Source organism: Balaenoptera ricei, chromosome 3 (assembly GCF_028023285.1).
Source record: "Balaenoptera ricei isolate mBalRic1 chromosome 3, mBalRic1.hap2, whole genome shotgun sequence".
Taxonomy (NCBI): domain Eukaryota; kingdom Metazoa; phylum Chordata; class Mammalia; order Artiodactyla; family Balaenopteridae; genus Balaenoptera; species Balaenoptera ricei.
Genome location: NC_082641.1, coordinates 163,266,819 through 163,283,467, shown reverse-complemented (window position 1 = coordinate 163,283,467; position 16,649 = coordinate 163,266,819). Strand labels below are relative to the sequence as shown.

The 16,649-nt window shown below is 57.5% G+C and overlaps 2 protein-coding genes across 4 annotated transcripts; both read left to right on the top strand.

Moving 5' to 3' along the window:
* The first annotated feature begins 174 nt into the window (after positions 1-174).
* On the top strand, positions 175-5,546 carry DDX41 (DEAD-box helicase 41). Of its 2 annotated transcripts, none has more exons than XM_059917837.1 (17): positions 175-256; positions 345-455; positions 733-892; positions 973-1,047; positions 1,176-1,236; positions 1,362-1,498; positions 1,928-2,000; positions 2,103-2,256; positions 2,334-2,470; positions 3,304-3,466; positions 3,628-3,699; positions 4,036-4,107; positions 4,212-4,308; positions 4,448-4,597; positions 4,682-4,753; positions 4,870-4,980; positions 5,187-5,546. In XM_059917837.1, exons 1-17 carry the CDS (start codon positions 230-232, stop codon positions 5,321-5,323), a joined length of 1,809 nt encoding a protein of 602 aa, XP_059773820.1. In that variant the 5' UTR covers positions 175-229; the 3' UTR covers positions 5,324-5,546. The 2 variants fall into 2 exon arrangements, with proteins under 2 accessions (XP_059773820.1, XP_059773819.1); XM_059917836.1 differs by having other exon boundaries at positions 3,628-3,759.
* Positions 5,547-6,353: 807 nt separating this feature from the next.
* On the top strand, positions 6,354-11,995 carry DOK3 (docking protein 3). 2 transcript variants are annotated; one of them, XM_059919679.1, is made up of 6 exons: positions 6,354-6,667; positions 7,532-7,630; positions 8,586-8,891; positions 10,568-10,667; positions 10,778-10,950; positions 11,049-11,995. In XM_059919679.1, exons 1-6 carry the CDS (start codon positions 6,590-6,592, stop codon positions 11,745-11,747), a joined length of 1,455 nt encoding a protein of 484 aa, XP_059775662.1. In that variant the 5' UTR covers positions 6,354-6,589; the 3' UTR covers positions 11,748-11,995. The 2 variants fall into 2 exon arrangements, with proteins under 2 accessions (XP_059775662.1, XP_059775663.1); XM_059919680.1 differs by having other exon boundaries at positions 6,579-6,821.
* Positions 11,996-16,649: the final 4,654 nt, after the last annotated feature.

The following is a 16,649-nucleotide window of genomic DNA, read 5'->3' as shown; positions in this document are numbered from 1 at the left end:
TGCCTTGCCTGACGCTTTCGCCCTCAGCCCTGGCAACAGCTGCGTAGCCGCCCACAGGGGGCGGAGACGCCACGCCGCAAGACAGGGGCACAGGAGAAAGTTTGTCCCTCTGCGCGATCCGGCACTTAGAGGTCGTTGCTAGGCGCCGACGTCCGCCCCTTCACATCTGATTGGATCTCATCATAGGTGAGGCGGGGTTTTATCGTGGTGCGCATGCGTGCAGCAAAGGATGGAGGAATCGGAACCCGAGCGGAAGGTGGGAACGCGGCGGGGGTCTGCGCGGGTGGCGAGAGATCGTGAAGGGGGGGGGCGGGGGTCTGGGTCTGACTCGTGTGTATATGCAGCGGGCTCGCACCGACGAGGCGACTGCCACAGGAAGCCGCTCCGAGGCAGAGGATGAGGACGACGAGGACTACGTGCCGTACGTGCCGTTGCGACAGCGCCGGCAACTGCTGGTGAGGGCCCCGGGTCGAGGGAGGAATGAGGGCAGGAGATGGGGGTTTGGCGGTGGGATGGGGAGTGGCCCCCGGTCTAAGGAGTGAGGTGTCAGTACACGGGAGCGTGGTCCCCAGGCAAACGAGGAACTGGCGACCTGATCTGAGGGGTGGGGCAGCTGTGCGCCTCGGGGCACAAGGACCCTCTCCCAAAAGCCAGGATCCTGACGCAGGCGCCTGGGCCCGATGCCCCACTGTGCGTTGGGCTCGGCTCTGAGGGGCGCTGGTGGAACCTCAGCTCCAGAAGCTGCTGCAGCGAAGGCGCAAGGGAGCTGCGGAAGAGGAGCAGCAGGACAGCGGCAGCGAGCCCCGGGGAGATGAGGACGACATCCCGTTGGGCCCTCAGTCCAACGTCAGCCTCTTGGATCAGCACCAGCACCTCAAAGAGAAGGCTGAAGGTGGGCTGGGCAGCAGGCGGGAGGCTCAGCTTGGTGCACTGCTTCGGTTTCTCTCTGACACCTTCTGCTTGTTTGGTCAGCCCGCAAGGAGTCTGCCAAAGAGAAGCAGCTGAAGGAAGAGGAGAAGATCCTGGAGAGTGTGGCTGAGGGTCGAGGTATGGCTGTAGCTAGGGCAGAGAGGAGGGGGACTGAGCCTCCTCCCTCAGTCCTAGGCATGTTATATTTCAAAGGGCCTGGCCTCTGGGAAGCAGAAGCCAGCCCTGAGTCACATCTGTTTCCTCAGCCTTGATGTCAGTGAAGGAGATGGCTAAGGGAATCACGTATGACGATCCAATCAAAACTAGGTATGTCTTTCCGGTCTGGAAAGTCAGTCACTCTTACTTCAGACGATATGTGGTGGAGACTGGCGGGAACACCCCAAAGCCAGCTGTGCCCAGGGGCTCTCTTGACTCTTGCCACCCACCCACAGTTGGACACCACCCCGTTACGTCCTGAGCATGTCTGAAGAGCGGCATGAGCGTGTACGGAAGAAGTACCACATCTTGGTGGAAGGAGATGGTATCCCGCCGCCCATCAAGAGCTTCAAGGAAATGAAATTTCCTGCAGGTGCCTGGGAGCTGGGAGCAACACCACATTTTGATAGGGAAACATCTGTGAGGTTGCAGCCTAGCCCCCACCAAGCCCAGCAGCTGAAGCATTGGGTCTAGTCAGTGGGGATGAGGGATTTGAGAAGGAGGGATATGTCTTTATGCTCCTTTTTCAGTTGTTGCAACTGTTCATATTTACCAACTTCTGCCATTAGGGAGCTTTGGTAGGCAAGTGATGACGGCCTTAAACAGACCTGGGTGTGAATCCTGTCTCTGCTTAACCTAGAGGCCTTGGACAAGTCTGTGTGTTTGTTTTTCTTTCTTTTTTTTACTGGGTTTTAGTTTCATCATTTGTAACCTGAAGGACATAGTGCCAATTTTATAGGCTTTGGGGGCCTGTTGAAGTACCTATGAGACACAAGGATGATGCCAGTGTTGTTTTCTGTAGCCATCCTGAGAGGCCTGAAGAAGAAGGGCATCCACCACCCAACACCCATTCAGATCCAGGGAATTCCCACCATGTGAGTGTGAACATGGCGGCCCTGGGGAGGAGTGGTTGCTAGATGAGAAGCAGTCCCTGTATTCCGCTGAACCTGACCCTCAGGCCTCTCTTCTCTCACCAGTCTGTCCGGCCGTGACATGATAGGCATAGCCTTCACGGGTTCAGGCAAGACACTGGTGTTCACTTTGCCTGTCATCATGTTCTGCCTGGAGCAAGAGAAGAGGTTACCTTTCTCTAAGCGTGAAGGGCCCTATGGACTCATTATCTGCCCCTCGGTAAGATAGGTTGGCCTGGAGGGCAGGGCACAGATGGGGCCACCTTCTGGTGCCAGCCACTGCCCCTGTACCTGCAGCGGGAGCTGGCCCGGCAGACCCACGGCATCCTGGAGTATTACTGCCGCCTGCTGCAGGAGGACAGCTCGCCACTCCTGCGCTGTGCTCTCTGCATCGGGGGCATGTCCGTCAAAGAGCAGATGGAGACCATCCGACAGTGAGTATAGGCACCCCCGCCCAAACTTCCCCAAAGCCCCTAGACAAGCTAAAGGACGCTTTGCTTTAGCCACTCGACAGATCCTTGCGGAGGCCTCCCGTGGGCCCAGCCCTCAATGAGCCCCCAGTCTAATGGGGAGGTTGGTTGGGGTGGGACAGAGGGATGTGGTGAGGTACTGTGGGAACACAGCAGATGGAATGGGGGCATCTGGGAGGTCAAGGAATCGGGGCATTCCAGGCAGAAGGCACAGAGGTGGGGGCCCCGGGGTGTCCAGGAAGGTCAGGGTTGTTCAGTGTGACCCATCGAGGAGGCTGAGGCTCTGGGGCATGGCTGGCCCTGTGCCCTTTCCACACAGTGCAGTTCCCAACAGACTTCACTAGATGTCCAGGGTTACAGACAGGCCAAACCCAGTTCCTGTTTCATAGGCATTGCTAGTCAGGGAGGATGCAGACATGGAAAAGATGAGTTCATTGTACCACGAAAGTGAGCCTTTGAGGCCTACAAAGGGAGCTGTGGGAGCACAGGCTGAGACCTATCTGAAGATTCAGGACTGTCCTCCTGGGGGCAAGAGGAGTGACCTGGGGGAAGGGTGTGTGGGGCCGAGGTGACCACATGGCTGGGGTAGAGCAGTGGAACAGAGTCGTGGTCGAGAAGGTTGCAGCACTCTCCAGGAGAGGCTTGTGCTGTCCATAGAGCAAGGTGGTGGCAGTGACAAGGAGGGTCAGGTGAGGAGAGATAGGAAAGAGGCCGGAGGGCAGAACAAGGTGGAGTGCCGGCCTTTAGGTAGGGCTTAGCAGGTGGCCCTGCCGTCAGTGTCCCTCCTTGGTCCCCAGTGGTGTGCACATGATGGTGGCCACCCCTGGGCGCCTCATGGATCTGCTGCAGAAGAAGATGGTCAGCCTGGATATCTGTCGTTACCTGGCCCTTGACGAGGCTGACCGCATGATCGACATGGGTTTCGAGGGTGACATCCGTACCATCTTCTCCTACTTCAAGGTGCCCTTCCCCACTTGGCTGGGACACTCCTGCCACCTTCCCCCTACACACCACATTCAACTCTGGAGGGCCCTAAGGCCCTGTGCTGCCCACCCCCTGTCCCAGCCCCTCAGGCTCCCCAGCCCCCACGTGCCCTCAGCCCCAGCCCTCTTCTTCCTCAGGGCCAGCGACAGACCCTACTCTTTAGTGCCACCATGCCTAAGAAGATTCAGAACTTTGCCAAGAGTGCCCTGGTAAAGCCTGTCACGATCAATGTGGGGCGTGCTGGGGCTGCCAGCCTGGATGTCATCCAGGTGGGCAAGCACTCCTGATGGGCGGTCTCACCTGTGAGGGCTGGATCTGGTGAGGCTCCCTTAGCTGATCGGAGCCGGGTGGAGGGCCACCTTATGGGCACTAGGGGTTTCATTCACAGCCACGGCCCTTAGCAGGAAGCCTTCTCATGGTACCCAGCCCTTGGCAAGAGGCTCTCTGGTCACCTCCTAGCCGGGACTGGGGACCCATCCTCTGTGGCAGGGCCATGGCTGGTGAGCCTGTTCTCAGGACCACCTAACCTGATCCTGTGGTGGCAGGAAGTGGAATATGTGAAGGAGGAAGCCAAGATGGTGTACCTGCTTGAGTGCCTGCAGAAGACACCGCCGCCCGTGAGTGCTGCCAGCCAGGCTAGCCCAGGGGCTGCATGCTGGCGGAAGGTTGCGGGGGCACCCAGGAGTCAGCCCCTGTGACTGGAGTTGGCTTTCCTGGACAGGTGCTCATCTTTGCGGAGAAGAAAGCAGATGTGGACGCCATCCATGAGTACCTGCTCCTCAAGGGGGTCGAGGCTGTGGCCATCCATGGGGGCAAAGGTTAGGGTGGCACGTGCATAGGCATGGACCCCGCTGCCATAGCAGCCCCTCATCTTATCCCTTCCCCTACCTGGCCGGCCTGCCACTACTCCCCAGACTCCTGCTGTCGCTCTAATAGCTCCTGCCTGACCCTTCCCAGACCAAGAGGAACGGACCAAGGCCATCGAGGCATTCCGGGAGGGCAAGAAGGATGTCCTAGTGGCCACAGACGTAGCCTCCAAGGGCTTGGACTTCCCTGCTATCCAGCACGTCATCAATTATGACATGCCTGAGGAGATTGAGAACTATGGTGGGCTGTTTGGGGGGCTGGGGTTGCGGCCTACGCCCCAGCGCCTGGGCAGTGGGTCAGATGCTCTGTTCCCTCTCTCTGCAGTGCACCGTATCGGCCGCACTGGGCGCTCAGGAAACACAGGCATTGCCACCACCTTCATCAACAAGGCCTGTGGTGAGTCTGCCACCAGGGCCACCTTTGGCTGTCCCCTGGGTCCTCCACCTATGACCAGCCAGGTCCTGGCTACAGGGCCCAGGGCTGGACCTGATGGTTCCCCGCTTCCCCCACAGACGAGTCAGTGCTGATGGATCTCAAAGCCCTGCTGCTGGAGGCCAAGCAGAAGGTTCCACCCGTGCTGCAAGTACTGCACTGTGGGGACGAGTCCATGCTGGACATTGGAGGTGACACGGGGTGGGAGACACTAGTCCAGTGGGGGTGTGACGGGAACACCACGGAACAAGTCCGTTCTGCCCCTCAGCGGTCTGGGGGTCTGATGGGGGCCCAGAGTCTGGGGCACAGAGCCTGGGCCCAGAGTCTGGGGCACAGAGCCTGGCCCCATCACCATGCTGACCCTCCTCCCCCATCCACCGCTACCCCATTCCCCCAGGAGAGCGTGGCTGTGCCTTCTGTGGGGGCCTGGGCCATCGGATCACCGACTGCCCCAAACTCGAGGCTATGCAGACGAAGCAGGTTAGCAACATCGGCCGCAAGGACTACCTGGCCCACAGCTCCATGGACTTCTGAGCTGGCTGTCATCCCTCTTTCTCTCCAAGGGGCCTCCGTCCCTGGAGCTCCAGCCACCTCCCACACACCCCTGCCCCGTGGGCAAGAAGCCAGCATCCTCGGCCCAGCTGGCCTGGGTTGGGCCAGGCTGGACCTGGCTGCCTGCTCCCTGTGCCCCCCAGAATTACTATTTTTGCTCCTCTTTACCCCAGCTGCCATTAAAACACCAGCCTTTTTGGTCTCAGTTTCTGTGTTTTGCCTCGTCTGCCCCGCACTTCCTGGGCAGGCCTCACCCTCTGACCTCCAGAGCCCCTCTCAGGTAGGGCCTTGGCATCTCCCACCACTACTGCCACACCTGCTGGTACTCAGTTGTGGAAGGAGCTGCCCACCCGGGTTCCCCTCTGGGGGCTTAGGGTATTTCCTCTAGTCTACCTGGATTTATGACTCAGAGAAGGACCACACTGATGGACCAAGGGGAAATGGTTGGTTGGGTCTGCTGGTCTTTCTGGTTGGCTGTTACAATCTCCAGCCCTGCCCCAGCCTCCCTCTTCCTGTCACTGTGTAAAGGTCCTGGGGCTTCTCCTAAGGCCCTTTAGGAGGAGACTTCCTGCCTCAGGCCCCTTGCCCACACAGGCTCCCAGTAGGGAACCCTGTGCTCTGTTTGCCAAGGGGGCAGCAGATGCCACAGGACTGCCACTCACGCCACAAGCACCCACTGACCCAGCTCTGTGCCCAGGTATCTGCTGGGCTCAGGACACAAATGAGCCAGGCAGATGCCCTCTGAGAAGTTCACAGGTGAGTGGGACAGACAGATCAGCCATAAATAAATGTGGGCGGCGGTCACGGGACTGCTGGCAAATGGGCCAGGATTTCAACATCTTGCAAGGGGTAGACAGAAAAAGCACTGGTGACAGCTCCTCTGTCCAGGCACTTCACGTGCAAGGCCACATGCTTATCCCAGCAGGACAGCAGTTGCTCAAGCCATGTTTGTTGCTTGGTGTGTGGCCTAGGGCAAGTTACTTAATGTTTCTGAGCCTTGATTTCCTCATCGCTGAAATGGCAATGAGAATGCAAAGGACATGGTGTCTGAGGCTGCCAGAGCTCAGGGCTGCTGGGGCCATAGTGGGCACAAAGCCAGGTGAATGAGGCCCTTGGAAAAGATTTCCTGCCCGAGAAGCTACACACCCCATATGTGACCCCCAAACAGTATTTAGCCTGTTTACACATTCCTTCCCAGAGGTGGCACTGAATAACTGAAATGAGGCTGTCCCCAGGATTCAGATTCATATGCAGAGCTCCCATACTGGCCTCCAGGAAGACAAGACCGAAACAGGACTCCAGCAAGAAGCAAAGCTTAGAAAGCCTGTGAGCTCTCCAGGGAACCCGCTGGGGGCGTGCCACCCACACTCACGTGGCTGGGGCCGTGCCATGAGGGCTGGGGCCTTTGTGCTCTCAGACAGCGTGGGGTGGTCTGGGGAGGCCTCCCAGAGGAAGAAGGCCCAGAGCCCTGAGCAGCACGGTGAGAGGTGCCCTGAAGGGGCCAGGCTGGGGGAGGTGGAGGCCAGAATACCCAGCACCTTGAGTGCTGGGCCAAGGAGTCCAAGCTAGACCTCAGGGCACTGGGAGCCAGGAAGCGTTTAGGGAGGGGAGAGACAGGTTGGTTTGGGGTTAGCAGAGAGGGCCCGGTGGGCCCAGGTGGGGACGTGGTTCAAAGGGGAGATGCCAAAGCTGGCAAGGGATAGGGGCTGTGAAGATGGAGAGGAGCAAGTGAATATTAGAACTATTTCCAGAATAAAGACAAGCAGACCAACCAGGACTCCAAGCGGGAAAGCAAGGAATTTGCCAGTCTGGCTAGAGAAAGGTCCTGGGGCAGGGACCAGGCTGTGGGAATGGCAGGCCCCAGGGTACACAACTGCCCCAGGATGGGGGAGGGGTCGGAGCTCCTGATTCGGGAGCCAGCCTGTGGTCAGAGGCTCACACCCAGCTGACCCGGGCAGGCACGGGTCATCTGCCCTCAGGTGGTCCAAGGCCGCTGCCTGGCACTAGTGGGTACCTTGGGCCAGCTGGAACCCCAAGGAAGAAATATGTGATGCCCTTCACCCCCATCCTACCCCCTTTTCCGAAGACAGGGCTCCCCTCCCCCAACCCTGCAGCTGCCTCTCTGGACAGAGGGAGGGGGAAGTGGCCAGAAGGGGAAGTGTGAGGAGTTCCCCTCTGGCCTGTCACCAGTCTCCTCAGGCCCTCGGAGCGGCGGCCATGGCCATGGAGCCTCTGGAGACACCCATCAAGGACGGCATCCTCTACCAGCAGCACATCAAGTTTGGCAAGGTGGGGACCCTGGCTGCCAGGCAGCTGCCTAGGACAGGTGGTGGGCCTCTGCCGCAGCCTTGGACAGCCCACCAGAACCTGGGAGAATGGGGGTAGGAGTCCAGGTGGGGAATCCAACCCAGGTGTGGGGAGGTGGAACAGAGCCCCATTCTCAGCCTGAGCGGGTTGGGCTGAGTGGGCCTTTTCGAGACCCTGCCTCATTTACAGATGGGAAGCCAAGAGTGGGGAGCCAAGAACCCTTGGGGCAGGGCAGAGCTGAGAGGCTGGTTAATCCAACAGTTTTCCATCCCATCTACTAGTGGCACTGTGGCCCCTCGAGAGGGCTGGAGGCTGAGCTGGAGGAGCCCCCAGAAGTGGAGCTCCATCCTGCAGAAGAGGGCTCAGCTCCTCCCAGCCCTGTCCTGGGGTAGCAGGCCCTGCACACCCACAGCTCAGCTGCAGCTGCTGCCCAGGCAGATAAACCGTCTGTTTCCTTTGCTCGACGCTATTTGCATGTTTCCTTCCTTGCCATCATGAGACTGAGGCCTCCCTCCCGCCCCAGCCCTTGTCCCGTGGCCCAGTTGACCTTTTCTTTACAGGGGGTGGGTGCACCAACAAAGCAGTAGTGTCAGGTGGTCTGCTCCGGCCACTAGATACTTTACAGACATTGCCCAGTAGAAGCGCCAACCCCGTGTTCTTATAACCTTTTGAGAGACGAGGATCCTAGGGCTTATGGGGGGGAGGGTCACAGTTAGGAAAGCGTGGGGTGGATTTGAAGCTAGGGCTGACTGACTCCAAGCACAGACGCTTCCTGCTGCCGGGCTGGCTCTGGCAAGGCATCCTCTGTGGCCTGAAGAGCTGCGAGGCAGAGGCCAGCCTGGGTGGCCAGGAGTGTTTGCTAAGTGGCTTGTGCTAGGCTGAGCTGCAGGGAGAACTGCCACCCGAGGGTCATCTCCCCCATCTTCATCTCCTGCAGAAGTCCTGGCGGAAGGTATGGGGTCTACTGTATGCAGGAGGCCCATCAGGCGTGGCACGGCTAGAGAGCTGGGAGGTCCGGGATGGTGGCCTGGGGCCAGCAGGTGACAGGTCTGTGGGGCCTGGCCGGCGAGGAGAGCGGCGGGTCATCCGCCTGGCTGACTGCGTGTCCGTGCTGCCGGCTGACGGCGAGAGCTGCCCGCGGGACACTGGTGCCTTCCTGCTCACCACCACGGAGAGAAGCCACCTGCTGGCCGCACAGCACCGCCAGTCTTGGATGGGCCCCATTTGCCAGCTGGCCTTCCCGGTGAGCACAGGGTGGGTGGGTAAGGCATTCAGGGGCCAGCCAGGGAGACCAGTTCACTCACACCTTGTTCATCTCCATGCTCATTCACATCTTATCACTCAGCAAGCACCTGCCAAGCACCTAGAAGCCTGGGAAACAGCCCAGAAGCCCACAGAACAAATCTCAGATGGCCATGCATGCTATGGAGAAAACAAGAGGCTGGGTGGGACCAGGAGTGAGTAGGGAGATGTTAGACAGGATGGTCCAGGAAGGCTTCTCAGGAGAGGAGAGTGCGCCTGAATCCTCGAGGACAAATAACCCACCAGGCAAAGATCTGAGGAAAGAGTGTCCTAAACACAGGTCTGAGGAGTCCCCTGAACTAATGGAACAGCATGGGCAAGGGCCCTGAGGCAGGGAAAAGCTTGATGTTCAAGCAGCAGAAAGGTCAGTGTGGCTGGAAGGTAAGGAGTGAGAGGGGGCCCAGGAGGAGGCAACAGTGGAGAGTTCGGTGGGAGCCAGCTGAAACTGCGTTGGGCCACATGTGGAGTCTGGGATTTTATTCTGAGTGGGAGGAGAAGCCTTTGGGGAGTTGGACACAGAAGCTGAGAGTTTTAAAGCTTTACAGGGTCTGTGATGGACCAAAAGGAAATGAGTGGCGGTTCCTCAAAAACTAAACATAGAGTTAACATATGACCCAGCAATTCTCCTCCTAGGCGTATACCCAAGAGAACTGAAACAGGTGTTAAAACAAAACTTGTAAGAGAATCTTTAGAGCAGCATTGTTCACAATAGCCCAAAGATGCAAACAACGCAAATGTCCATCAACTGATGAATGGATAAACCAAATGCAGTCTATCCATACAACAGAACATTACTTGGCCATAAAAAGGAACGAAGCACTGATACATGCTACAACATGGATGGACCTTGAAAACATGCTAAGTCAGAGAAGCTGGACACTAAAGGCCACACGTTGTATGATTCCATTAATGTGAAATACAGAATAGACAAATCCATAGTGACAGAAAGCAGCTTAGGGGTTGCCAGGGAATGGGGAGAGGGGGGGAATGGGAAGTGGCAGTTAATGGGTACGGGGCTTCCATTTGGAGTGACGAAAAAGTTCTGAATCATATACTTTAAAATGGTTAAAATGGTAAATTTTATGTTGTGTATTTTACCACAGTTCTTATAACTAAAAAAAGGAAATAAACAGGAGCAAGGAGACCAGTGGAAAGCCATTGCATTTGACCCTGGCCATGGTATCATGGGCCAAGGTGGTCATGATGGAGATGCTCAGGGTCAGAGCCCAAAGGACATGGTGGGAGATGGGGAAAGAGGCCAGAGATGGGAGGAACAAGTGGCCATTCACTCGTGGGTCCCACCCTTGAAGCTCCCACCCCTTTACTGCTCCAAGCTGTCAGGGACACACACAGGCCGGCCCAGTCGGTGGCCAACCTCAAGGGCAATGGAGGACAGCCTCGTTTGTGCCCTCTGCTTTACAGCACTCAGCACCCTCAAGGGGGAGCCAGTGGGGAAATAGGCTCAGAGGGGTGTCCAGGGTCTTGCAGTGTGTCAGGGGCAGAACTGGGACTGGCACTCAGGTCTCTGGGTGCCCTCGCTTGTCACGAACCCCAGAGAAAGGATGTGGGAAGAGGAGTGGGTGGGACACTAACCTCTGACCTTGTCCCATTCCCCAGGGCACAGGGGAGAGCTCCCAAGGATCAGGGGAGGCAGAGGCTCCCAAGAGAGGCCTGGTCCAGATGGAGGAGAACTCCATCTACTCCTCCTGGCAGGAAGGTGAGTCGGGGAGGTACAGGGGCAGCCTCAGCCCTAGCACAAACAGGGCTGGGATCTTTCCGGGACCCCCGGGGGCTGTGCTTGTGGCCCTCACGGCGCCGTGCCTGCAGTGGGCGAGTTTCCAGTGGTGGTACAGAGGACGGAGGCAGCCGCCCGCTGCCAGCTGAAGGGGCCCTACCTCCTGCTGCTGGGCCAGAACTCCATCCAGCTGAACGAGCCCGCCAGCCCCCAGGCGCTCTACACCTGGCCCTACCGCTTCCTGCGCAAGTTCGGCTCCGACAAGGTGAGGTGCTGGGCGGCCGCCCCACTGGTCCCGCAGGGGAGGGTAGCGGTTGGCGGGCGGCCCCTCAGCTGCTGACTCCCCGTGCCGCCCGTGCCCAGGGCGTGTTCTCCTTTGAAGCCGGCCGCCGCTGTGACTCGGGCGAGGGCCTCTTCGCCTTCATCAGCCCCCGCTCCCGCGACCTATGCGGGGCCGTAGCCGCCGCCATCGCCCGCCAGCGGGAGCGGCTCCCGGAGCCGGCGGGGCCCCAGCCCTGCCCCCTGCCGCGGGCCACCTCCCTGCCCTCGCTGGAGCCTCCGGGGGAGCTGCGGGAGGTGCCCCTGGGGCCCGAGGCGCCCGGCTCCCGGAGGGCGCGCGCGGCCGAGCCCGGGCCCCAGAGCCTGCCCGCTCTGCTGGGCCCCGTAGCCCCGGACGAGCCGGCGCCCGCGCTCTACGCGTCGGTGTGCAAGCGGGCCAGCCGGCCTCCGGACGCCGCCGAGCACCTGTACGAGAACCTGTGCGTGCTGGACGCCGGCCCCGCGCCCGACGCCGGCTGTCCGGAGCAGGAGGGCCCGGGCGGCCGCAGCCCCCTGGCCAGCCCCATCTACCACAACAGCCAGGACCTGGGCTGGCCCGGCGCGGCCCACGACAGCAGCCTGGAGGCCCAGTACCGGCGACTGCTGGAGCTGGAGCTGGCCGACAACGGCGACGAGGCCGGGGGCTCCGCCCGCGCCGGCGCCCACTTGGGCTTCAAGGCCAAGCTGGTGACGCTGCTGAGCCGCGAGCGCAGGAAGGGCCCGGCTCCCTGCGACAGGCCCTGACCGAGTATCGTGGTGGCCGGAGGAGAGGAAGGCGCTCTCCCTGGGACAAGAGGGCGGGGGAACAATGGACATCTGCAGACACACCCCCACACTCACTCTAGCCTGGAGGGACAAGGCAGACAGCCTGGGGAGGACCCCTCAGGTGCCCTGCCGGCCCCCAGTGTATAGTGTACAGATTTGCTGGTAATAAAGCCTTTTAGTTCTCCTCTCCGTCCCACCTTGTGACCCACAGTCCATACCTCCTCCCTACGGCTCCTTGCAGTGGCTTGCCCGGGTCCACACAGACCCTCAAACACAGGCATTGCAGCAAACACCAATGCCCTGTGCTGGGTTCCAGGGACACACGTGACCTGGACCTGACTTCTGCCATCAGTAGGCTCAAGTCTCCTGGAGCAGGAGGGTGAGATGCAGATAATTACGGCTCCACATGGTCCTGTTCAGCAGAAATAACTCCGACAGTAGGGCAGAGGGAGAAATAAGGCTTGCTGATGGGAGAGGTGCCCCCTGAATTGAGTGTGAAGGGCAGGCAGGGCTTCACCAGGCTGGCAGTGAGCCCTGGAGCTTTCCAGGATGAAGGTGGGCACGGTGGGTGCAGAGAGCAAGGGAAGACCATGGACCTGGAGGGCTCCAAGGGGCTGAGGGAGAGTTGACCGCACATGAGAGGCCTCACCATCCTACAATGAGCTTGGTCTCATCCTCAGTAGAGGGACATAGTCAGCCAGGGAAGCAGTGTGGAGGCTGATTTTGAGGGACCAGAAAGCCTGGGCTGGGGAGGAGTGTGTGGGGGGGGGGAGACGGGAGGGTGGAAGGGAGTTCAAAGGTGCGCACACCCAAAACACTCCCCACTGAGACTCAAAAATGCGCAGACACTTCTGTGGAACCCCTGGCCTCAGTATTCCTCAACTGTCAAGGATAAAGATCAAATTACATACCAAGCATACATTCATTCGAGTTTGATCAGGTGCCTACTCTGTGCCAGGCACTGAGGTCACAGCCATGTTCATTACAGCCACAGTCCTGTTCTCAAGGAGTCCTCATTCCAGAGGGAAATAAGAAGTCTCTTGAAGACTTTAGTGCCTGCCTTACTGTCCTCCCCTTATTGCTGTTCCTGTCACCAACGCTGGGCCACCACGCACACAAGGATCGTGCCCCCAAAGATCCAGCCTCCTGGCCCCTTGACCTCAACTCCACCTCAGCTGCTCACACCCTTGGTACATCCCATTTATGAGAGTGACACTCCACTGTCACTTCACAATGATGCAGTCTTTTTCTTCTTTTTAATAAATTTATTTATTTATTTTATTTTTGGCTGCGTTGGGTCTTCGTTGCTGCACACGCAGGCTTTCTCTAGTTGCAGCGAGCAGGGGCTACTCTTCGTTGCGGTACGCGGGCTTCTCATTGCGGTGACTTCTCTTGTAGCGGAGCACGGGCTCTAGGCACGTAGGCTTCAGTAGTTGTGGCACACGGCTCAGTAGTTGTGGCTCTAGGGCTCTAGAGCGCAGGCTCAGTAGTTGTGGTGCACGGGCTTAGTTGCTCCGCGGCATGTGGGATCTTCGCGGACCAGGGCTCGAACCTGTGTCCCCTGCATTGGCAGGCGGATTCTTAACCACTGCGCCACCAGGGAAGCCCATTTATATTCATTTTTAAATTGAAGTATAGCTGATTTACAATGTTTCAGATGTACAGCAAAGTGATTCAGTTACATGTATACATGTATACATTCTTTTTCAAATTATTTTCCATTATAGGTTATTACAAGATATTGAATGTAGTTTCCTGTTTTATACAGTAGATTCTTGTTGTTTTGGCATACTTTTTTTTATTACAAATCTAAACCTTTTTGTTTCATGGCTATTTTTGTGAAGTTCCAACCAGACTGTGGAAGAGAAAGTCTTTGGAAACATCTAGGGAACTGGCCCTGGAGCTGCAGGTGTCCTGACCACCAGGGGGCACTGTGTCCTAGCCCAAGGCCTGTTTCTACCCAGGGGCTGCCTGTGCAGGGAGCTCTTAGTGGCACCATCTAGGTCTGAGCCATGCAGGGAGGGGCCCAAGGAATGGGATCCCAGGGCCCTCTCTGTTGGAGCACTGCCCGGAGCCCCAGGCTGCCACTTCTTCCTTTGCTCATTTGCTGTTTCACTCTCTCAGTCCTTCCTTCATCTGTTCATTCATATCCACTGTGTGCAGGCACTGGAGAGATGGTGAACAAGACAGACAAGCCCCTGCTCTCATAGGACTGACTTTCTAATGGGGACAGAGGGCAATGAAGAAACAAACACTTAATATAATGTCAAATGGTGGTAAGCGCTATAGGGAAAAATAAAGCAGGATAAGGGACTAGTGCATTATGCAGGTGAGGTGTCAGGGGGCTGCTGTTTTAGATAGGACAATCAAGGAAGGAGGAGGCAACATCTGAGCAGAGACCTGAACACAATGAGACAGGCTGTTGTTTAGATATCTGGGAGAAGGTGTTTCAAGCAGAAGGAGTCACAAGTGCAAAGGCCCTGAGGCAGGAATACATTTGCTGTGTTGGAGGATTAGTGGAGGCCAGAGTGGCTAGAGTGGAGTGAGCGAGGAGGAGAGTGGTGGGGGGGTGGACCCAGTTTATCAGTGTCATGTATGTCTGAAAGACTTTAGTTTTAAGCACAATGCCAGCCCACTGGAATGCTAAAAGCTGAGGGTGATGTGGTGTGATTTCTGCTTTAAAAATACCACTTTGGGGACTTCCCTGGTGGTCCAGTGGTAAAGAATCCACCTTACAATGTAGGGGACGCGGGTTTGATCCCTGGTCAGGGAACTGGGATCCCACATGCCGCGGAGCAACTAGGCCCGTGTGCCACAACTACTGAGCTCGCGCGCCTCAGCTAGAGAGCCTGTGTGCCACAAACTACAGAGCCCACATGCCCTGGAGCCTGCGCACCACAACTAGAGAGAAGCCCGTGCACTGCAACTAAAGACCCTGAATGCCTCAATGAAGATCCTGTGTGCCGCAACTAAGACCCGATGCAGCCAAAAATAAATGAATAAAATAATAAATACATCTTTTAAGAAAAATAAAAGTAAAAATACCACTTTGGCTGCTTCATGGAGAAGACTCTGGACTGGGTAAGGGTAGAAGCAGGGAGCTCTATCAGGAGACTGTTAAGATGTCCAGGCATGAGACAAGTGTCAGGGACAACCATGGAAGCCAGGCGTGGAACAGATTCTGAAGGTGGAATTTGCAGAATCTGATGTATGACACAGAAGATAAAGGAAGGAAAACCATAATTTTTAATGGACCAGGCAGATGAATAGCACTGCAGGTTTTGTTTTTTTGCTTAACCGAGGTGAGGAAGGAGTTAGGGAGCTGGGGAAATTGCAAGTTTAAATTGGGACATGATGATTTGAGATATCTAGTAGACATCCAAGGTTTGACAGGCTGTTGGATACTAGAGTCTGGGGCTCTTGGGGGAAGGCCAGAGCTGGACATATAAGTTGGGAGTCTTTGGCATATAGGTGTTATTGATAGCCACAGAACAGGATGGGGTCCCAGAGAGTGAATGTAGAGAGGAAACATCTGATGGCCACTTTGGGAAGTAAATGAGAAGCTGCCAAAGGAGGTGGAGAAGGAGCAGTCAGTGGGGCAGGAGGAAGGCATGAAGCCATGGGGAAGAGGGAGTGCACCTGGACCAGAGCTGCTCCTAGACAGGGTAAGAGGAAAGCTGAGAAACCACCATTGATTTGATAACCTGGAAGTCATTAGAGACCTTTTGAAGAGGGAATTAATTCAGAGGACTGGTGGGGACAAGAGCCTGACCGGAGTGGGTTCAAGAGAGAACGGGAGGAAAGCAAGGGTGGCAGGGCGATAAACAACTCAGAGGAATTTTACTCTCAAGGGGAGTAGAATAAAAGAGAGATAGCTGGAGAGGGATGTGGGATCAAGAGAGAATTTATTTAAAGATGAGAACGCTTACACCGATTTCTGGAGTGAGGGGGATGACGCAGAAGATGATGGTGGAGGGGGGAGAATAGCATGGGCCATGCCCTAGAAGGAGTTGAGAGGTGGACGCCTATTCGTCCACCCACACACTTTGGTCCCTGCTCAATTTCCCCCGCCTCCTGCGCTTAGCCGCCGGGGCTGAGCACTGGGGCAAAGTGGGGACGCTGACACCACCATTGGAGGCGCTGCCCGCTCTGGAGCGGGATACCAGGACACAGCCCATCGCGACAGTCAGCGCTGAGCCGTGGTTGCAGGGCCACAGGCTGCTGACTGCCGGGGGTCAGCGGGTAGGAGTAAGGGCAGGGCCCACAGGTCAGGATCGGGGCGAGCCAAGGGCCCTTCCACCTCCGTCCGCTGCCATTATTTTCTGCCTTCGGTGGAGTGTTCTGCAAACTTAACTTCAAGCTCCGCTGTGTCCTGTCCTCCTCCACTAACCCCACCTCGAGGTACCCCCACCCCGCAACTCTCTACCAAATTCGTCCGATTTAGAAATTCTGGAACCGCCAATGGCTGTGCCTTACGCCAAACTGTGCCTATCTACACGGCGGCCCTGAGAGGCGAGTATCATTGTCCCATTTTTCCGAGTTGGAAACTAAGGTTCAGAGATGACTGAGGTCCAGATCTGTCTGGTTTCTAAGGCGGCTTTCTTTTCATTCCTCCAACGGGAGGCGCAAGGGGCCAGGAGAGCGGCGGCTCGGGCTCCGGGGCAAGGAGGGTGTCCAGCAGCCCAGTCCCCGCCCAGGCCCCGTCCAGGCCCCGCCCCACCAAGGGGACCCAGGAGGGCCGTGTCTTACAGCTCAAAGTGAGATAGGACTTCGTGATTGGGCGGAGCGGAAGGATTGGGTGGGGCTTCCCACCGCCCGAGAGGCCGTGACTCTGACAGGGGCGTGGTATCTGGCTCCGCCCCCTTACGCGGGCTCAAAGCG